The 21,283-nt window shown below is 62.2% G+C and overlaps 1 protein-coding gene across 2 annotated transcripts in view; it reads right to left on the bottom strand.

Moving 5' to 3' along the window:
- Window positions 1-21,283, bottom strand: part of ABCA7 (ATP binding cassette subfamily A member 7) — a 46,374-nt gene that overhangs the window by 8,134 nt on the left and 16,957 nt on the right. The window contains exons 12-42 of one of the 2 annotated variants that reach the window (XM_034755350.1): window positions 21,065-21,244; window positions 20,759-20,967; window positions 20,449-20,625; window positions 19,596-19,818; window positions 18,913-19,134; window positions 18,349-18,553; window positions 17,370-17,486; window positions 16,412-16,583; window positions 15,258-15,389; window positions 14,644-14,783; window positions 13,718-13,855; window positions 12,809-13,035; window positions 12,386-12,458; window positions 11,320-11,522; window positions 9,570-9,618; window positions 8,394-8,501; window positions 7,641-7,658; window positions 7,063-7,217; window positions 6,249-6,373; window positions 6,024-6,122; window positions 5,368-5,563; window positions 4,927-5,021; window positions 4,442-4,474; window positions 3,807-3,912; window positions 3,469-3,543; window positions 2,977-3,146; window positions 2,709-2,886; window positions 1,928-2,043; window positions 1,302-1,446; window positions 932-1,055; window positions 518-647 (exon numbers count right to left, since the gene is read on the bottom strand). In XM_034755350.1, coding sequence (XP_034611241.1) covers window positions 518-647; window positions 932-1,055; window positions 1,302-1,446; window positions 1,928-2,043; window positions 2,709-2,886; window positions 2,977-3,146; window positions 3,469-3,543; window positions 3,807-3,912; window positions 4,442-4,474; window positions 4,927-5,021; window positions 5,368-5,563; window positions 6,024-6,122; window positions 6,249-6,373; window positions 7,063-7,217; window positions 7,641-7,658; window positions 8,394-8,501; window positions 9,570-9,618; window positions 11,320-11,522; window positions 12,386-12,458; window positions 12,809-13,035; window positions 13,718-13,855; window positions 14,644-14,783; window positions 15,258-15,389; window positions 16,412-16,583; window positions 17,370-17,486; window positions 18,349-18,553; window positions 18,913-19,134; window positions 19,596-19,818; window positions 20,449-20,625; window positions 20,759-20,967; window positions 21,065-21,244 — 4,340 coding nt within the window. The remainder of the gene's footprint in view (window positions 1-517; window positions 648-931; window positions 1,056-1,301; window positions 1,447-1,927; window positions 2,044-2,708; window positions 2,887-2,976; window positions 3,147-3,468; window positions 3,544-3,806; window positions 3,913-4,441; window positions 4,475-4,926; window positions 5,022-5,367; window positions 5,564-6,023; window positions 6,123-6,248; window positions 6,374-7,062; window positions 7,218-7,640; window positions 7,659-8,393; window positions 8,502-9,569; window positions 9,619-11,319; window positions 11,523-12,385; window positions 12,459-12,808; window positions 13,036-13,717; window positions 13,856-14,643; window positions 14,784-15,257; window positions 15,390-16,411; window positions 16,584-17,369; window positions 17,487-18,348; window positions 18,554-18,912; window positions 19,135-19,595; window positions 19,819-20,448; window positions 20,626-20,758; window positions 20,968-21,064; window positions 21,245-21,283) is intronic. The other variant, XM_034755351.1, reaches the window with a different exon arrangement.

Below are 21,283 nucleotides of genomic sequence, written 5' to 3'. Positions count from 1 at the left end.
GATCAGGTGTCGGGGTTCCAGATTGCCAAATGGGAGGGGTCCCAGCTAGACCCCAGCAGGATGAGACAGGGTCTTTTGATGGTAAGAGTTGAGAACTGCTGGGTTAGTCTGGTCCTAGCTGTGGAGACAGGCCCGTGTGAGCAGGGTTAGATATTACAGTAACCACATAAGCACATGGGTGAGAGTCAAGCAGACTTGGCTCCTAAATCACTTAGGGTACATCCACACAGCAGCCGTGGGGGGGCGGGGGTTTAAAATCATGCAGGTTTGGCTCAGAGGCCTGGATGGACAGACGGCTGCGGCAAGCAGAGGTGGCATCTCAGCTTTCCCCGGGTCATGTCACTGAGATGTTAATTCTGCCAGCCCAGCCCCCCGCCCCAATGACTGGTGGGGAGCTGGGCGAAGGGATAGATGAACAACGGGCTTTTTCCACCCTGTTATGGCAGGGATGCAGAGAGCAACTCGGGGAGGCTGCATGCCCACCTGCCGCTCCCGCCGCCCCCCGCCGGCCCCTCACCGTAGCTTGACGAAGAACCGGTACTGCAGCAGGATGGTGAAGAGGAAGAAGACGACGCCCTGGAGAGCCATGGCGAACATGTTCTTCCCGACCAGGTCCCAGCACAGCGGAGACAAGAAACGCTTGTCTCCTGGGGAGGGGGGGAGAAATAGGGCTTTAAAAGAAGAAAGGGGTGGCACGCGGGAGGCATGGGACAGGACAGAGTCCATGCCCGGCAGAGGGTCAGATACCACGGTGATGGCCGTGGCCTAAGAACCTAGGCAGAGACAGACAGATGCTCCTGAGGAGAGCAGCGCAGGGATCACAGGCGTTACCCATCCACGCTGGGCCGACCCCTCCCAGGCGGGGGGGGGGTGGGGGTGGGGTGGGGTGGGGGAATGCGTAGCCCCAACGCTGTGGGCTCAGGTGACTTACCGAACCGCTCGAAAGCGTCGGCCATGGCCTGGTTCTTCACCATGTCAATGAGGCCCCGGCCCAGGCAGAAGTGCGGGAAGATGAGGAAAACCTTCTTCAGGATGCGGTTGACGTGGTTCAGCTTCTGCCCGGGGGGGGGGAAGCAAAAGGCTCCGGCTCAGGGGACGGCCCCAGCTCTGCGACACCAGCATGGGGGGCTCCCACCATCGCCCTGGGGGTCCCCTTCCCCTGGGAGCTGAACTCACCTCATCACAGGCACTGGGCTGAGGTTGGGGATCTGGGCGGTTGCTAGTTAATCTTGGGTTGGAAAACCCCCGCCGCGCAGCCTGTCCCGAGGGGGCCAGAGAAGCCCCCAGGGTGCAGGACTCACCTGGTCGGTGAAGAGCTCCAACACGAAGGTGGCCACGCTGCCGTTGATGCCGATGAAGAGGTTGACGCAGGTCAGCACCACGTAGGCCGTGCTGGGGATGCTGAAGAGGAAGGAGGCCGGGTACATCAGCGGCGTGATGGACCAGCTGGGGTGGAAGCGGAACAGAGCTGAAGCAAACCCGAAAGACACCCAGCCCGGCCCCAGGGACCCAAGCTCATGCTGCAAACCAGGGCTGGGAGACAAGGGCCAATGTCCCACAAAACCCCACCACCTCCCTGCTTGGTTCTGCAGGGCAGGGCTGCCAGCTGTAATCCACCCCCGAGAGAGAGCTACCAGGCAAACGCCTTGAGGTCCAGTGTAGGGAGTGGGTATTTCAGCCTCGCTCAGATGGCCGGTCCCAGGAATGGCCCAGGCTGCAGGCCTCTGAGGCCTGGACTGCACCTCCGGGGTCAGGCCAGCTAGCTCCCTTCCCCTTCTGGGCTAGCCTTTGGTCCCTCTCCCCAGGATATGACAGAATCCCCCTTGCCCCCAACAGACAAAGCGAGCTCCCGACTGTGCAGGGAATTTGCTCCCCATGTCGTCAGGGCCAGACGGGGGCCGCGCCCGCCCCGGCTCGGGGCCCTCACCCATAGAGGAACAGCAGCAGCACCAGGGAGGGCAGGTTGGCTGAGGACACGTAGGACTTCTGCTGGAAGCAGAGGAAGATGAGGACAACCAGCCCTGCTGGGACCAGGTAGTTACACTGTGGGGAGAAGCAGAGGAGGCAGCGGGTGTGACCCAGTCGACCCTGGAGAGGCTAGTTGGGTGGGGGGTTCTAATGGGGACAGGCCTGAAGCCCTCCCCCCCCCCAACCTCCCCCCCCCCCGACCAGGGGGGAGCCCCCCCCCACCGCAGTGGCCATTGGTGTTGAGCTTGTCACTGTACCCCACACCCAGCGTCCCCACCCTGTCCTGGCTCAGGGCCTCTCATCGGCCCAGCGGTGAGAACCCACTCATGGACACAGGCTTCCCTGAGCAGCCCACACCCACTCTGTGCAGTGCGCTGTCCTCGGCTGGTGGAGACTGGGCCACCCCTGGAGGTTGATGAGCCTGCTACGGCCTCGGCAAACAGAAGCCTCCCTTTTAGCTCAGGCAGGAGGGGCTCAGGCGTTTCAATCCAGAGGGCCCAGGTTCAATCCCCGCCGCTGACAACCTACCCAGGCGTGCAGCCGTGTTGGGGCGGACGCCTGCCTCCATGAGGGTCCTGCCCGCAGGCGAGAACCCGCCTGTGAGCCCCACCAGGTGCCAGCCTGGCCCTGTGCTGGAGAGCTATATCCCCCACCCCTCTGCCCCCAGAGCCATGGGATCCCTCCTCTCCTGTGTAAACCTGCCACTCCCCAGGTCTCCGGCCCCCCAGCCTGCCCCGCACCATGTCCCAGGCGAAGTTGCCCAGCCAGTAGACGCCGGGCTTCATGCCGCTGACGAACTGCAGGTGTTTGGCCTTGCTGACCCGCTCCTCGATGAGGAAGAGGACGAAGCTGGCGGGGACGAAGGACATGGCGAACATCACGCAGATGGAGACCAGCACGTCCACCGAGGTGGCCATCCTGCCACGGGGAGGGGAGAGGGAGATGAGCCAGCCACCCAGCGAGAGCCCCACCCAATCCCCACCCATCCCAAGGCTCCCCTGTACTCACAGCGCAGCCTCCGAGAGCTGCTCCTTGGTGAGGTTCAGGGGGTGGTTGATGGCTGTGATGCCGTAGCGCCAGGGCTCTGCGCCCGGGGGCAGGCTGGCCCGCAGCAGCCCGTTGTTCACCACGTTGACGAAGGACACCATGGCGTGCCAACCCTTGTTGTTGAACCAGACCTGTGGCCGCACGGCAGCGCAACGGCAACACTCAGCGCCGAGCTCGCCCCCCGCTGGCCCCCTGTGACTCGCCCGCTGCCACCACGGCACAGCTGGGAATAGAACCCAGGAGTCCTGAGGCCCTGGTACCCCGTGGCTCTGACCGCCAGACCGCACTCCCTCCCAGGGCCAGGAATTGAACCCAGGAGTCCTGACACCCAGTTCCCATCCCTGCTCTCTGGGCCTTCTCAGACTGGCATCTGGGGATTGGAATATGCTGCCCATGAGGGTGATGGGCCCGTGAGCTCCCCCCCACCCCCCGGGGTTCCCTCCCCAAACTGACCTTGATGTTATTGCGGGTGTCCAGGCCTTCGATGAAGCTGCTCAGGTTTCCCAGAAGCCTGTCTATGGGGCTCCCCTGAGGGCCGGAAAGGGAGATCAGGACTAGATGCAGATTGATGAGCTGTTCACATGTGCCTCCATGCCCCATGCCACCTCCACCCTGTCCCACCCCATGCCATCCATCCCCAGCCCTGCCCCATACCTACCACCCCCGCCAAGAGTCCCATGTGGCGGATGCCACTCTCTCAGAGTCATTGCAAAGCCCTGAGGCAGGAAACTGACTCTTCCCTCCTCCCCTGCCCTACCTCACCCCACCCTACCCCACCCATCGGGCTGTACCTTGGTGATGTTCAGCACGGCCCGGATCTCCCGCACAGCACCATCCACCTCCTCTGCTGAGGGCAGGGCCTGAGAGCTACGGGCGCCCAGCGAGATGCCACCGTACCTGGGAGGGTGGGCGCAGGGAGGATCAAGGACCTAGGCGTGCCCCTCCCCGCCCCAGGAGATTCGGGGCAGCACGTTGGGACCAGGCCAGGGAGACAGCCCTAGGCTGTGATGGTGGGAGATCAGGTGCATTGGCACATGACAGGGAGACCATCTGGTGCCCAGATACTGCGGTGATGGGCATGCTACATGCATGGGCATATAGACAGAGATGCTGGGGAGCTGGGAGTGCCGTCACCCTTCCACAGCAGTAGATCCCTGAGCTTCAATCAGAGCCACTAAACCACAGCCCCCTCCTGACTCCTGTCCCCACCCGCGTCCTGCTCTAACCACTCACCCACAGCCCCCAGCCACAACTGGGAACAGAACCCAGGAGTCCTGGCTCCCAGTTCCCACCCCCGTCCTGCTCTAACCACTCACCCACAGCCCCCAGCCACAGCTGGGAACAGAACCCAGGAGTCCTGGCTCCCAGTTCCATGCCCTTAACAGTCTTTCTAACATAATTCACACACCAGCCGCACTCCTCTCACCTCTGCTCGTTGACCCATTTCTTGGTTCTCAACCTGCAGGAACAAAAGGGAAACGCCCGGGGAGCCTTTAGCACCGCTGGGTGGGTCTCTCCCTGCGTTACAGCCGCCAAATGCCTGATGGAGAGCCCTAGAGAGCGAGGTCTCGATTCACCCCCAGATCAGGGACAGTTGGAGGAGTGCCAGGGCAGGCGATGCCCCTGCCCGGCTCTGACAGCGCACCCCAGCCTTGGGAAGGGGCAGTTCAGGCTCTGGTGGCCCAGTCAGCCCTTGGCCACTGTACTGACAGGGCTCTGTGCCACCAGGTCAGTCCCAGCAGCCTTGGAGAGGGCAGGAAGGGAGAACTGTAGTTCTGCACCAGGAGGCGCATTGGGGCTGTGTGTGTGGGGGGGGATCGTTACACCTTCTCACAACACCCCCCAGGTCGGAGGCAGAGACGGGAGCCCTCCCCAGACTGGACCAGACTCCAGGATCCCCCAGGTGCTCACCCCTGGCGGATGATCTTGGGGTAGGTTTTCACCAGGTAATCGGAGATGTTCCTGCCCGTGAGGTTTTGGAGGATGTCGCCGGTGCCCCTTTGCACCTAGCGGGAGGACAGACGGGGACAGACAGACAGGAGACAGGACTGGAATCATCATTGTCCCAGGCAGGGCTTAGTAGGGCCCCCAGGGCTGTGCTGAGCCAAGGGCTGGTAGTAACCCCGATTGAGTCCACCAGGAGCCACCCCCCTCTACCCATCCAGCTTCTACTGGCCGTGATTCTCGGGGGATTAGAAGGGGGTGAGACCCGGGCGAAGGCAGAGGCACCCCCTGGCCCAGCCTGACGCAGTTCCTGGCCGCTCTGTGCAGTGGTTTTCCACCCTCTGGGATGAGCCTCCCTCGCGGCCCCCCACCCTGACAACCCCAGGGGAGGAGGGAGGGGCTGGCTACCTGTGGAGGAGGAAGTCCCCCCGCTGCTTCAGGGCAGTCGGGCAGCATCTTCCGTGCCCCCCGGGAGCTGCACTCACAGGCCGGGGAGGGGTTGGCTGGCGTCCAGTTCGTGTTCTGGAAGAGCTCGGCCAGGGACCGGGGCACTTCGGGGGTCCAGAAGCCTCGTTCGTGGGACGCCGGTGGGCAAGGCGCTCTCCTGAACACCCCGGGAAGGGAGAAGGCTGCTGGTTAGCGCCCAGCCTGCTGCTCTCCGCATAGGCGAGCAGGAGTGAGCTCCGAGCCTGCCCCAGCGCCAGGCAACAGCAGGGTATTATGGGGGTAGCGGGGGGGCACAGACCCCTGCAGGCGGGGGGCGGGTGGTACAGTGTGTTAACCCCTCAGACGCCAGCCTAGAACCCGGGACAAACACGGCCCAGACAGCAGCAGCTGCTGCAGAGGGGAAGTGTCTGGCCCAACAGAACCAGCCAGGCTGGTGCGAGAATGCCTCCTTCTGGCGAGCACGGGGAACTGCAGCCACCTTGGGCTCCGCTCCAAGGCTCTTGGCAAGGAAGCAGGTGCAACCTCCCCACAGGGTCCCTTCCCAGCGGCAGTAACTGCCCCCCCACACAAGCCCATATGCGCTGCCTGAGGGAGGGGCACAGGCTGGGGGTACTCACCCCTCCGGGGCATCCCTCATGCACTTGGTACCGAAGCCCGGCTCAGCCAGCAGGGCTCCCAGGAGCCGCGCAGAGTCAGGGTCCCCCGGGGAGTCATCACTGAAACAGACGGAGCGGAGGGGCCACTGCCATGAATCCTCCCAGCCGGCGTTGCCCCGGCACAGCCCAGGCGACAGCCCCTGCCCACCCCCCACACCGCCCCACTCCAGCTGGGATGCGACGCACCTGAAAAAGGTGAACTGCTGGCCATACATCCAGGGCTCCAGGTGCAGCGGGGGGTACTTCCCGAAGGGCGGCACGATCAGGCTGAAAAGGAGGGCGATGCACACAAAGACGGCCGGCAGGACGATCTGTGAGCAGGGACTGGAGTCAGAGCTGGGCTGGGGGGATCCCGCAGCCAGGGCCCCTCGGGCCGGGGCACAGCCCCAGGGTCAGAGCTGGGCAGGGGAGAATCCCACAGCCAGGGCCCCTCGGGCCGGGGCAGAGCCCCAGGGTCAGAGCTAGGCAGGGGGGATCCAGGCTGGGACCCTCTGGCCGGGACAGAGCCCCAGGGTCAGAGCTGGGCAGGGGGGATCCAGGCTAGGCCCCTCTGGCCGGGGCAGAGCCCCAGGATAAGAGCTGGGCAGGGGGGATCCTGCAGCCAGGGCCCCTCGGGCCGGGGCAGAGCCCCAGGGTCAGAGCTAGGCAGGGAGGATCCCACAGTCAGGGCTCCTCGGGCCGGGGCAGAGCTGGGGCTGGGGAATCCTGTAGCCAGGGTGCTAGGACACCCTCGGTCAAGTCAAGGATCCCACAGCCAGAGAATCCGGACTCTCCGGGGGCTGGGTCACAGCTGCAGGATGAAGGCCTGACCCACTGGTAGGAGGAGAACATTCGCACAGGAATATTGCCCCCCATGTTCCATTCACACCCCCACACACCCCTCCCCCGATGCGCCACTGCTCGGCACCCTGTGCTCTCAGAGGCCTCCCCTCCCACGCCCCCGTCAGAGCCCCCCCCTTCCCCCGCAGCGTCCAGGCTAAGGAGGAGAAGCCCGCGGTACTTGTGCGAAGAAGCCCCTGGTGCTGCGCCGGGCGTAGAGGAGTCTCTTGGTGAAAAGGGCCCGGAGCTGCTGGCGGGTCAGGGCCCAGCCCAGCACCTGCTGGGAGCCCCTGCCATCCAGGCTGTGCAGGAAATCGGTCTCCTTTGGCTCCTCAGCTGCAAAAGGGAGAGCCAGAGAGACCCCGTCAGCCCTGCCTGCGGCTCCAGTGCCCGCAGGGCAGCCCCCCACCATGCCACCATCCTGCTCCATTGGTAGCCTGGGGCTCCAGGACACTTTGTGTCTCCAGGGACCCGTGTCTGGGGGCGTGGAGAGCAGCCGGGTGAATTGGGGGCAGGGCACTAGGAGCGGGGTCACGTGCAGGGAAAGGCAGAGGGCAATGCATGGGCAAAGGGGAGAAAGGGGGCATGCCTTGCTCTCAGTGGTGGGGTGCCGGGCTCTCTACCTAGGGGAACGTGTCCCTCATCTGGCTCAAAAAAGATGCCTCGGGACCTAGGGCCGAACCCCATCCAGGCTTCCGCCCCCCGCATGGGGAGAAGGACAGTTCTAGATCCCCTCCCTCCTGCTGCTCGGCCTCCTACCTTTCCTGGATCCTTTGACTGAATGCAAAGAAAGAGAAAGAGGACAGATCTCACGGAGCTGTGCAGGGAACTTCCCCATGGCACCAGAGCCGGGGCAGGGGAACGGACTAGAGTGGAGCTGGATTCCCCAGGGCAGAGGCGCGAAGCGGGCTCTGCCCATGCTGTGAACCCTCACCTGGGGCTTGCAATGCCCACCCAGCCACCTGCAGGCGCCCGCGCCAGCATCTGACAGACAGGGCCGGCTCCAGGGTTTTGGCCGCCCCAAGCAGCCAAACAAACAAAAAAAAAGCCACGATCACAATCTGCGGTGGCAATTCGGCGGGAGGTCCTACACTCCGAGCGGGAGTGAGTGACCGTCCACCGAATTGCCGCTGAACAGCTGGACGTGCCGCCCCTCTCCAAAGCGGCCGCCCCAAGCACCTGCTTGGTAAGCTGGTGCCTGGAGCTGGCCCTGCTGACAGACACTGGCTGCACCGGCTCCTGGGATGGGGCCTTTCGCTCTTGTCTGGCTCGACCCACAACAATTTCACACTCCTCCCCCACGTGCCCAATTCCATCCCACAATGCCCTGGAAGTTACCCATAAGCCCCTGGCTCCCGTTAGCACAGGGCACTGCAAGGCGGGTGCTTCAGAGGCACCCAGAAGGCACCAGTGCCAGCGACGGCAGAGAACCAGCCGTTTCCTACCATTCGCAGTCCCTGCGGAGCTCAGTGCCCCCCGTCCCCCTCCAGCAGCCTGGCTGTGCCCCCTTACGCGGCTCGGTGTCTGCTGCCTCTACGTCCCCGTTCTCGCTCACCGTCCGGAGGGTGTAGGAGGAGGCCGGCGCTGCCGTTCTCCCTCGCTGGGGGGCTCCCCCAGAGCCTGCCAGACACAGGGCCAGAGCATCACACCACGGGCAGGTGAGGAAAAGCACGTGGCACCCAGGGCCATGCAGAGGTTCTGAGGGTCCTGGGGCAAAATCTGAAACTGAGGCGCCCCCCTCTCCCCCCATCCTTCCAAAAAACTTACCACTGAGGGGAGGCCTGGGGGGATAGAGAGTGAGCCCCCCCACTCACCCCATAGCCATGGCTCCCGTCCCATGGGGCAGGGTCCAGCTCCCCACTCCGGGTGTTGCCACCTGGCATACAGGCTGGCAGTGCCACTCAGGTTTTCCCTACAGCCTCTCCAGCATAGGGAGGGGCCGTGGGCCAAATTTCAGGTTTGGGGGCCCTCACAAATGGGGGGCCAGGTCAAACTACCCCTTTAGTCCCCCCTTCCGGACGGTCCTGGTGACCCCTCGCCACAGCGAGCAGAGCAGACTGCAGCCGCTCACGGCTTCCATCCAGAGCAGCAGTCCGCAGGGACTACAGGATCCAGCATGCAATGCGGCCTGGCCCCTCGGCCATGTTGGGGTTTACAGTCCCTACAAGCCAGGCCGGGGCAGCCTGGAGTCCCAGGAGGCCCGTTTCGTAGGGCCCTGCCAAGCACCCGGAGGCTGTGCTGTGCCAGCTGCCCAACCGAGTGTGCGGTGACCCTGCAACTTCCGGGGCTACCCAGGTGCAACCCGTACCTCCCCCGAGCACCCCAGGGAGAGATGGGGTGAGAACGGTTTGGGGAAAATAACTGGGTTCATCTCCCAGCGCTGAGCCTCATTGCACTTTGAATGAAGATCCTTCTCCCAGGAGCCACGGGCTGCAGAGACCAGAGTGGAGTTTCCAGTATAGGCGCTTATGGGGCTGGGTCTAGAACTCTCACCCTTTAGCTCTACAATGGCACGATTTGACCTCCTGAGCTAAAGGAAAACTCCCTTAGCTAGCAGCAGTAGTAGGTCTCTTATCCCCTCTGCAGTCCAGGCACTAGAAAACAGGATCATTCTGTCCACTCGCCTGACCATTAACTTAGACCCCTTAGGTGCTCAAAGCTTTTCCAAGAGGGTGCCAATGCGTTTACCTGTGGTGTCCGCGTCCACTCCTGTGTCCTCAGCCACCTTCAGAAAGATCTACAAAAAGTAAACGGGAACGGAAAGGTGTTTTACGGGGGGAGAGGAGGAATGACAGTGGACCCTCAGCAAACCAACACCACAGGGCGGGGAGTGTCCCAGAGCCCACGGGACTGTCTGAGGATCCCACAGGCTCTGTTACCAGCAAAGAGGCCAAGGCGGCATTTCCCTAACCCCCCTTTCCCCCCCACGTCCTCGCTGGAAAATCCACCCAGATCCAGCTGATTTCCTAACTGGCTTTTCCTGCAGCCCTCTGTGACATTTCACTCCATATTTTTTTATGAAAATATGGTCATGATATGAATATGACATAACTGAGATGTACTTTATGCAAGATGGGGCTTGGAAGATATCATTGGAAAGGTTACAATTTACTGAATGTGATTATCCGATCTGTATGCCTGTATCATTTCCGTATCGGAAGTTGCCGCCCACTGCTAACACTTAAGGTACGACAATGGAAAAGCCAGACAGGGCTGACGACCCATCAGCGAGGACAACGGACTGCGAAAAGGCCTGGCCTTCCTGCAGAACATATTGCCACTGACTCATGGACGCTGCCATACTACAGAGTCAGGTGGTCTTGTCACCTGATACTAAACATTACCTGGGACTCCTTGTAACTTTCCACTGGAAGGGAAGGGGGAGGGGGTCAAGTTTGGGAACCAAAGGATTCCCGCCTTATGGAAATCCTATTTAAGGGTGGGGAGGAAGGCAAACAGGACTCCTCCTCTGCATGGCCTGCCTGCCCAAGAAGAAAGACTGCTAAAGCCACCTGAAGGGAAGGAAGGCGGGGAGTCCAGACTGAGACAGGGGTCCAGTCTGAAAAGGAATATGACTAGAACCCTGAAGCACAGAAACTTTGCAACCTGCCTAAAATAACACGTAGGGTGAGAATTGACATTTTGTAACCTGTTTCTTAAGGATACTGAGCTTAGCTTGCGTATTTTGCTTTATCTGATCAGTAATCTGTTTGGTTCTGTCTGTTATCTCTTATATTCACTTAAAAGTCACCCTCTGTAGTTGTTAAACGTATTGCTTGTTGATAATATAACCCGGTTTATATAATTTCTAACTGGGAGGGGCAAGAAGTTGTGCATATCTCCCTCCACATTGAGGGAGGGGGCAAATTTCATAAAACCTTTGGGTTTGTCCCCCTTAAAGAGACGGGGCACCAGAGCGTTGGAGTGAGCCCCTAAGGCTGAATCTTCCCAGAGCAGATCTCTGGCTCTCTGTGCAGCTGGGGGTGGCCCTGCCTGTGCGCTGGACTGGAAGATGCTTGTGAGCCTCGCCCAGCAAGGCCAGGAAAAGGGGACCCAGGCTGGCAGAATAGGCTGACTCAGTGGCATCCCAGCACATCAGGTGACACCCCAAACCCGTCACACCCTCCACTCTACGTCCCTCTCCCCGGTCCACACTCTCTGCCCTCAAGCAGGTGCATCATGGAGGGCAGGTTGTCTTTCTCGGAAGCATCAGGTATAGGCCACTGGAGGAGACAAGGGGTCAGATGTGATGGACTAACAGTGCAACTGATACAGCAGGAGGAGAGAGACTGATCTCAATGGGCCTCTTGTCTGGTCTGGTGAGACGAGGGGTGGGATAACAGTCTGGATCCCGTATGACGTGGGAGTGGGGTGCTGGGGTGTGGATAGGTGCACAGTTGGCGGCAGGGGAGGGGATGCTGGGAGGGGGCTGAAGTACCTCTTCCAAGGTGGTGTCCGAGATCCCGTAGCTGGAGACCCCCAGCTCGCCCAGGCGGCCGTCCAGCTCCCGGAAGAGCTCCCCGAAGGCCCCATCCTTGGCGCCGCCGTACGGCAAGACGTACAGTACCTCGTGGCCAATATCCTCCACCAGCCGGGAGCCAGGCACCAGCTTCTGGATCAGGGCCGACAGCTGCGGCACGTCTGCAGAAACATAAAGGGGGCAGGGATGGCTGGGGGGAGCCAAGGCCTGGAACAGGGCACAAGACCCACAGCAGCTGCACTGTGGCTGATCCAACATGGCCGTCCCAAGGGGACTGTCAGTGCTAAGCTGGCCTTGTGTCCCCCCTAATGTCCCAGTCCCTTTGAGGGGGTTGATCCAGCCTGGCAAAGATTAAGTGAGTTCTGCTGATGCTGTGAGGAGGGTGGTTCAGCTTCCACCGGGAGATAAGGGAAGTGGGAGGGGCTCTCTGGGGATGGAGGATCTAGGGTGCGGGCTGAGCCGGGCAGAGGGAGGATCCCAGCCTAGGGAGAAGGCTTGAGCTGGACTTTATCTTATTGTTCACAAAGCCCAGCTCCTAGGAGCTCGGACTCCCCCTGCCCCGTGCACGGTTGGGTCCGAGAGCAGGGTGGGGAAGTCAAGGATTGCAGGATGCAGGAGAGATGTAGTGTGAGGTGACTCTCAAAAGTCGGCCCTGGGTTGTGGGTGGGGAGGGGCGGCCCTGGAAGGACAGCTCCCTGGAGAAGGATTTCCCAGGGAGAGGAAATGTCGCCTTGGAGACTGGAGGAGCAGCCGGGGAGGCAGCGAGGCTCTGAACACGCCCCTACATGCAGGCAAAGACCCCACCCGGGGAACTCAGCCCCAGGCTGGGAACCAGGGAGAAGCTCAGACTCGCCGCGTCCCAGGGTGACCACAAGGGGGCGCTGTGTGCCTCTGCAATGGATCCACTCCGTGGGGGGCCCAGTGTGTGCATTGGGGGCACTCTGTGTGTGTGTGGTGAGGGGGTCTTAACTCTTTCCCGACTGGCTCCCAGTGCCAGCCCCTTCCTCCGACCGGAGCCGCTCACCCACGGTGCTGGACTCGCTGCACTGCTCGCTGCCCAGGCCGGTGTCACAGCTGCGCTCCGAACCGCTGTCGTCCTGCGGGGAAGGGGAGGGTAAGAGTCCCAGCCCTGGGCTGGCCCCAAACTCTGAGGCTCGGGCCCCCCTCTAATAACCAATGCCACGTCAGGAGGTCAGGACACCGGCTCCCCATGGTGAGCCCGTCCCCCTACCTCCAAACTTCAGGGAACCCTGGAGCTGGATTCCCTAGGACCCCAGTGACTCCACCACCACCACCACTCTACACTCATGCCCCCACCCACCGAGCTCCAGGGGCTCCCCCTGCCCTCTGACCTTTCACCCCGTGGGGCGCTCTATGGCTGTGCCCACCCAGCCATTCGGGCAGGAGCCCGGCTGCACCAGGCAGGGGAGCCCACTCCCCCCATTACCTTTCTGCTGGCGATGGTGACGCAGCTGGCGCTGCCCCCCGGGGCTGCCCGCTCTTGGGCGCCGGCCTCCCGCTTCACCAGGGTCAGGTAATAGCCGGTGCCCAGCCTGGTCTTGAGGAAGAGCGGGGAGCCGCAGCAGCAGAGCCGGCCCTGGGAGATGATGGCCACGCGGTCGCCCAGCAGGTCTGCCTCATCCATGTAGTGGGTGGAGAGGATGATCGTGCGGCCTGGGAGGGGGCAGAGAAGAGAGGGTTCGGGGGGCCAGCCTGGGGACAGAGCAGGGAAGGGGGTGGGGGAAACCAGGGTGCAGCAAGGCCTTGATAGCCCCTTATACCCAAGGGCTCCTCCTGCAGGGCAGAGCCGGAATGGTGCCTGGAGCAGGGCCACGGCACAGACTGGCACCCGCTGGAGCCGCCCGTACCCCAGCATGGGTGGGGGACACACCAAGCTGGCACCAACAGCAGCTCGCTGACCGTAATGCGGGGAGTGGGATCTGAGCCAGAGACACCCCTACATGGCTGTAGGTCACCTCAAGGCGAGTAACCCCCTGAACCGCTCCATTCCCCTGCATGCACCCACCCCCTCCTGCCCCCCTGGGGCCAGACCCACTGAGGCACAGCTCTGCCAGAATTGTTGGGTTCCCCCCTCCACCAGAATGCTTGACCTCGCCCCCCTAGCCCCACCCCGCCCCCCTCTGCTCCCAATAGGCACCTTGATCGACTCCTTCACTGCCACGTGGGGCCCAGAGCCCTGCCTCAGTTTCCCGGAAAGCCCAATAAGGAGCCCAGTGCAGAGGGCTCATCCCCACATGGCCTATTGGGGCTCGGCTGGGCCCATCAGCCAGAGGCCCTGGCCCATTTCTGAGAACTCCCTCCCCCGCTGTTCCCATCCCCCCCGTCCCACTCAGACCTTTGCGATACTTCAGCAGCAGCTCCCAGATGCCCCGGCGGGAATAGGGGTCGACCCCCGCGGTGGGCTCGTCCAGAATGACCACCTGGGAACCTCCCACGAAGGCGATGGCCACGGAGAGCTTCCGCTGCATCCCACCTGCCCCGGGGGAGGAACGGGGTGAGCGTTACGGGGCAGCCCCTGGCCACGCAGCCCCGAGTGGGGGGTTGCTCCAGGAAATGAATCATCCCGGACCCCTGGGGCTGCGGCTCTGGCAGGGACCAATACTGCAGGATCCCTGGGAAGTTCCTCCATGCCACCCCCCCACGGCACCCCAGCCCTACCCCCCACCCATGCCCTACACACACTGGACCAGTTTACCGAAGGTCGTGGTGGATTCTCCATCACAGACACTTTTTAAATCAGGGCAGGATGTTTTTCTGAAAGAACTGCTCTAGGGATTATTTGGGGGACGCTGTCCGGCCCGTGTTACGCAGGAGGGATCACAATGGTCCATTCAGGGCCAGGGAGTCCATGAATGCCCCCCGCCCCGGTGATTGCACCACTATAAACACACCTGCCCCATCGGGTTAATCAAGCAAGGCCTGAGGCCAAGATCATGTCTGTTCTATGTCTGTACAGCGCCTAGCGCAACGGGCCACGACTGGGACTCCTAGGAACTACCGCGATATAAACAATAAAGGATCATGGGAGAGAACGGGGGGCTGTGTCCGGAGCCAGCAGACCCATCCTTTCGGGCCCTGAAGCCTGCAGATTGGGAGTGGGCCCCTTATGTTACCCACTTGTAAACCGACGGGGGCGTCCTTTTCCCTTTAAAAGGCGGCTCTGCCTGCAACATGCCAGGATCAGGTCCCAACCTCCCTGCGTGAGCCCAGCCTGCCCTCTGTATCCCCATCCCACCTGCTCGCTGGGCCCAGGGCACTCACCCGACAGGTTTTTGGTCTGCTCCCGACGCTTGTGGGGCAGCCCCACGTCCTGGATGATCTGCTTCACCTCCTCCTTCACCTGCTCCCCTGACAGCCCCTTCAGGCGCCCATAAAACCAGATGTGCTCTTCCACCGTCAGGCTGGGGAGGGGGGAAGGGAGAGGGTGACTCCCAGCAGGGCAAGAAGTATCCCACCGCTGCCCCTGCAGACGCCCAGCCCCCTGCTCTAACCACTAGAGAATGCTCCTCTCAGAGCTGGGAACAGAACCCAGGAGTCCCGACTTCAAGCACCTCTCCCCCTGGACTCTAACCACTAGGCCCTTCTCCCCGCCCAGAACTGGGAACAGGTCCCAATGGGCAAGTGCCCCCGCAGTTCATCCCCGAGCTGAGGCTGCTGCAGTGGGGCTGGTGGCTTCTCCAGCAACACTGGACCCAATTGCGCTCTGCTCTGGTGGGGAGCAAGGTCTGGCCACAGGCCCTCCAGGCTGGAGGCAGCACAGAGGATGGGTGCTCCAACCATCAGAGCCCAAGGGAATTCTCCCCCAGCTCCATCCGCCCTCCCCCTCTTGGGGACTACACCCCACCCACACGCTTGGCTCTCCCCCCCCCACCTACATGTCAAAGAGGACGTTGTGCTGGGGACACATCCCCATGGTTTTCCGGATGCTGTCCATCTCGGAGCGGATGTCCCGGCCCAGGATGTAGGCCGTCCCGGAACTGGGGGGCAGCAGACCGCTCAGGATGGACCTTGGGGTGGGGGAGCAGGACACACGGGGTTAAAACCAAAGCAAGTAGAGTCAGAGGAGTGTTTCCAGCACCCACCTCCATTGCCTAAGGGAGCTCAGGGCAGGGGGGTGTTGCAGGGGCCGGCAGGGCTGCTGGGCACGGGCACCACCCTGCTGGGCATTCAGACCACACGGCCCCAGCTCCCAACACCATGCAGACACCGGCTCGTCCAGCAGCTGCGCACCCTCCTACCCAGCGACGAGAGCCAGTGACCCCACCAAGGGGGAGGGAGGCTATTTCTTTGCTTTGCTAGCCATGGCTGAAATTCACTAGCCACCCAGCGTACCCTGGGCCAGGCCCTCAGCTCACAGACCCAGCTGAGCTTTCTGCTAAGGCCCTGGCCCAGAATCTCCTCTCCTGGCAGGTGTCAGGACATTGACTGCAGTCAGGTTACTCCCACCAGCACTGGAGACGAATCGGGTGCCGGCGTGGGCATACAGGCCACCCCGACTGTCTGAGACGTGCGCCCGGCTCCCCCTTTGATTCAAGAATGAACATTATTCATTAATAAACCAGGAACCCTGAGAGACTCTCCGGTGGTGGAGCAAATGGTTCTGGAGGGACGTCTGCTCCAACTGGTCCAACGCTAGATCTCTCCTTCCACAGCAGCTCAGTACCTGGCTCACCCAGGCCTAACCGGGCCCAATCCCCTCTATCGTGACCTTCCGTCACCGAGCAGTGCCAGGGGGCGCTCCCCACGACTAGATCTGGGCTGCACAGATCCCAGCACTTCATACAAGTGAGAACATCCAGCCCTCTCCCACCACAGTGGTCAAAGCGCTGCACGAAGCCAGCTCAAAATCATCCATTCTCTCCATTGGACCAATGGGGGGAAACTGAGGCACCCAACATCCCCCACGCCAGCACCGCAGCTGCCGAGCTGGCTCAAACACCACGAGAAACGCCCCACCATGCCCGTGCGTTGCCCACAGAACCCCCTGGAATTCCCCAACCCGCCCTCCCAGCGCACCCCTCGGGCTCACATCGTGGTGGTCTTGCCGGCCCCGTTGTGGCCCAGGAAGGAGGTGATCTGGCCCTCGTAAAAGCGGAGGTTCAGCCCGTTGACGGCCACTTTGCTGCTACTGCGGTAAATCTTCACCAGGTTGCGGATGGAGACCCCTGAGCGCAGGTGCGCGGGCGGCTGCTCCACCAGCACTGAAAAGCCAGGAGGCAGGGTCAGCCGGCAGGCACAGCGCCGGACACCTAGCAGAGGCAGCAAGAACGCGGGGCGGGGCTGGGGGAGTTTGGGGTCCCAGGCTCAGGTTAGGGCTGGGGTCCCCTGAGCTGGCAGCAATCCAGCCAGCTCCCCCGCAGTCCCTTCCCTGGAGGTTATTACCCTGCGGCAATCAGCGAGCCCCAAAATCATGAGGACCGAGACTGAGGCGGAAGGGATCCGGTCACCACACAGAGTCGGGGCACTTTAGTGGACCCTGTAGCTCCTGCCCCACCCCCAGGCCAGGGTTTGGGACCAGTTAGCAGACTCAGCATAGGGTTACAGATGGGGCAGGGACCTTGGCTGAGGACAGGGCTGGTTGGTGGCCCAGGGCTAGGGTGTGGTACCAGCAGACTCAGGGTTAGGGATGGGGTGGGGCCAGTCGGTGACTCTGGGCTGCCACCAACCCACTGCCTCACTTCTCCCATCTCCCACCCCATCAGCCGGTGGCCCGCCCTCTGCTGGGCCTGTCTGGCACATGGCTGGAGTCCAGCAGCAGAACCCAGGAGTCCTGACTCCAGCTCCCCCACTCTAATCTAGCCTGCAGAACAGGGAATCGAACCTAGGAAGAGCCCTGATGTTCGGCCCACTACTCTGACTGCTGGCCCCACTCTCTTCCCAGAGCCGGGGACAGAGCATGGCACTCCTGACTCCAACTCGGCTGCTCCAGCCACTAGACCACACTGCCTCTGCGGCTGACTGGGGCACAGGGTCGGGGAACCCTTTACCTTCCGCAGAGCTCAAGGAGTTGGTGGGGAAGGGGTGGCAGCCATCGGAGGACGACTCTCCGAACCAGTAGCTCTTCAGGAAGGGAAAATTCCAGGGCTTGGGAATCCCGTACTGGCCTGAATGCAAACAGAGGAGGAAACCGATCAGAGAGCGCAGGGGGAGCATGGAAAACAACCCCACCTGATTGGGGGTCTGGTGCAGTCCAGCTATGGGGAAGGGGGCTCTGGTTTTAATCCCAGGTCTTTCTTTTCTCACCCCATGGGCCTAGGGTCTTTCTTTTCTCATTCCCCAGGGACCGTGGGCCTAGGGCCTTTTCCACACTGGAGTTTGCCCCGATTCTGGCCACGGGCCACGGGCCACGCAAACGCCTAAGATGGGCAGTGTCAGCCTCCACACAGCAGCTGGCATCGGCTCAGCTCGCCCCGGGTTCCACAGCACGGGTGCAAACCGCGCCTCCGCCTGTCTGCACCAGCAGGATGCTGCAACAGGCCGGGATCCCCAGCGCAGATGGGCTTAATCCTCACCTCTCGAAGAGGGAGACACTCAGTGTTTTACTTCTACTTTGGAGGGTGGGTGAAACTGGGCTGCATGGGATTTAGACAAACTGTGCTCCAGGATCAGCTATCAGTTAAGGAAAACAACCTTGGGTCTCTAGTCCTGACAAGTACGAAAGAATCTGGGTTCAGCTGACCCAGAGCCATCCGCCTGAGTCTGCAGGCAGCAAAGAGCTCTGAAAAATACACGCTGCTCTTATTCATTTCAATTGGAATGTTAACTCTGAAACCTAATGATGGTGCATTAAGGCTAAGCAATTTCACTGATGATCTACCTGTGTGAGACTGGAGAAGTGTGGACTTATTATGAAAATCTGCACAATTCACTGAGAGTGGCAGCTCATAAATGGGCAGAGCTTGTGTTGCGGGCAGAGCTTGGGGGAGCATCCAAGTCCCAGATCCATTCCCAGCCCCACCCGCTGACCTGGGAAGACAGCCTCGATGTACCACGTGGCCAGGCCGTACAGACACGCGTCCAGGAGCAGCAGCGCCAGGGAGGTGGCGAAGTTGTAAGGGTCGTCCTGCACGGGGCTGGCGTTCAGGTTGTACCACTGGATCCCCACGCCCTGCTCCTCATACAGGGAGAAGTACTCACAGCCAAACCCAAACGCCACTGGGGACAGGAGGCTCTGGCGGGGGAGAGGCAGGTGAAGCAAGAGCCAGGAAACCCCCAGACCCAGCACAGCTCCCTGGGAACTAGCCCCGGCCACCAGCCACCAACCTCCTCATGGCCAGGGGGCTGCCGATTCAGCGGCCAGCCTGTGAAATGCTAAGGGGTAGAGATTCCAAGTCCAGCCTTCCTCCAGGGGTGGGTGGTGTGGGGATGGGACGATTCTGAGCACGTCACTGGGACCCCTGTGCCCCCTTCGATCGGCACCCACATAAGGAGACCCCATTAGAGCCAGGCTGAAAAGGACACCCTGGAGCGGGACCAGAAAACACCCAGGGTGTGTGACCTCCAGGCAGGCTGGAGCGGGGGCGACCTTACCACACAGAGGCGCAGCGGGAAGGTGATGTGGTCGCGCCAGGCCACGCACAGCACATAGGGCAGGTAGAAGGAGAAGTAGATGATGCCGCCACAGGCCGAGGCCAGGTTGGCGCGGGAGAAGAAGGTGCTGATGAGGAAGCACTGGGCGATGGTGGCCACAGCAAAGGCGGCCAAGAAGAGGAAGACCACAGCGGGATCACTATAGGGCAGGATGTCTCCCAGCTGCACGGGGGGGTGGGGGGAACGGATTAGAGCTGTGGCTGGCAGAGACGCCGCGATCTCTCGTTGCCCGTCAGTCCCAGCCCTCTCTGCCCCGCTACTGCAGTGCCAGGCTCCCCCAACTACACTCAGCTCTGCTGCGGCCCGTCAATCCTAATCTACAGCCCCATCCTGCTACCCCAGCCCTGGGCTCTCCCCACGCCCGGATCCGACGATGCTCCTCAATCCCGACCCACAGGCCCCTCACTGCTACCGTAGCCCTGGGCTCCCCCCACGCCCGGATCCGACAATGCTCCTCAATCCCGACCCACAGGCCCCTCACTGCTACCGTAGCCCTGGGCTCCCCCCACGCCCGGATCCGACAATACTCCTCAAACCCCACCTGCAGCCCCATCCTACTACCCCAGCCCTGGGCTCCCCCCTCCCAGCACGGCCACCCTCCCACTGGCGCTCTGCAGACGTACCTTGAGGATGAGGACGAGGAAGGAGGCGCTGATGAGGAAGGGGATGAAACTGCTGATGAACCAGCTGAGCCAGAGAATGCCGCTGCTGAGCCCCATAATCTTCATGGTCTCCTTCAGCCGGGCTTCCTTCTCATGCACCACCCCTTTGATGATCATGGCCACCGAGTAGATCCAGGCCAGCGTCATGAACAGCGGCAGTGAGCGGTTCAAGACCCGCAGGAAACTGCGGGAGGGCGTGGGGAGGGGGGAAGCAGACGGGTTAACCCTGGAACGCCGCGCCCCACTGGCACTTTGTGAAATGAGTTGGGGGGGGTGGCTCCACGCAGTTCCCAGGCGCCCACGGACACGGGAGACAATGCCCCACCCCGCTCCATGAGCCAGACGCCACACAGGACGCCGCAGCGTCCCAGAGAGCCACGGGAAAGGGCAGGGACACCTCAGCAAGGGACTGCAGAGGGTGGGGAACGAATCATCTCCCCTCTTGGAAACGGAGCAGAGATCAGCCTTGGCCAGCAGAGGGCGCTGCAGGGAATGGGGGGGAATACACAGGGATATAGACCGTTCCTATCCCAATCAGCAGGGGGCACTGCAGGGAATAGGCTGAAGGAGCAGTGGGGAAATACACAGGGATACTGTATAGACTAATTCCTACCCCAGTCACTAGGGGCGCTGCAGGAAATAGGGGCAGGGCATGGGGGGGTAGATACATAGGAAAACAGACCCATTCCTGCCCTACCCAGTGGGGGCCCTGCAGAGTTCATGACTAGAAAGGGCACCCAATTTTATGTTGCTCCTGCTCAAGCCTACGCGGTGGACAGACTGGATCCCGTCCGGGGAGCACGCGGCCACTCACACGTCATCCACGTAGCAGGGGTAGGGCATCTGCTGCAGGTAGATGCCGGTGCGGCTGGCCGTGCCACTCAGGACCCGCGTGACGGCCCGCTCCACCAGGTCCTGCACGTAGACGAAGCCCCCCCAGACGTAGCGCAGGTCGCTGAAGGGGTCGGCGGCCGGGCCCGGGTCCCAGAACCTGAGCGAGCGGAGAGAACATGAGCGAGGGCGGAGCAAAGCACCCCCCACCCCAGATATGGACCCCGCAGAGAGGAGATCTTGGGGGAAGGGAGGGCAGCATTTCTATAGGGCCCTCCCCGAGGTGCCCGCACCTGTCCTTGATCTTGTTGCTGCGGGTGACATCGTCAATGTCCATGCGGATCTTGTAGCGGACGTGGGGGGGCAGCTCCCCGGGGGTGGCATTGTCGGGGGGCAGGAAGACCACGCCGGCCCAGAACTGGCGCCCCTCCAGCAGCTGCAGGGCCCGCGACACCAGCTGCTCTTCAGAGGCCACCGCTTCCACCTTGTCCAGGGAGACACACTGCGGGCAGGAGCGGGAGAGCAAGGCCCTTAGCGCGGGGGGGGGTCCAGAGGCGGGTAGCCAGGGGGACGGGGGGTGTTACTCGCACGCGCCGCACCTCAATGAACTGCGACAGGGTGCCCACAACCTGGTCCACCTCCGCGTAGACCTGGCGCCAGGTGTAGGCCTCACCCCCTGGCACCCCCGCCAGGAACTCGCCCACGGCCGACGGGTCCCACGAGGTGTGGTTCAGGCGCTGCTCCACCAGGCGGGAGGTGGCAGGTGCCCGCAGCAGGCTCTGTCAGGGCAAAGGAACAGGGGACAGGGCTGCCTTGGG

Source organism: Trachemys scripta, chromosome 22 (genome assembly GCF_013100865.1).
Source record: "Trachemys scripta elegans isolate TJP31775 chromosome 22, CAS_Tse_1.0, whole genome shotgun sequence".
In the NCBI taxonomy this organism is placed as follows: domain Eukaryota; kingdom Metazoa; phylum Chordata; order Testudines; family Emydidae; genus Trachemys; species Trachemys scripta.
Note: the sequence above shows the minus strand (reverse complement) of the source record. Positions and strands in the feature narration are given on the sequence as shown.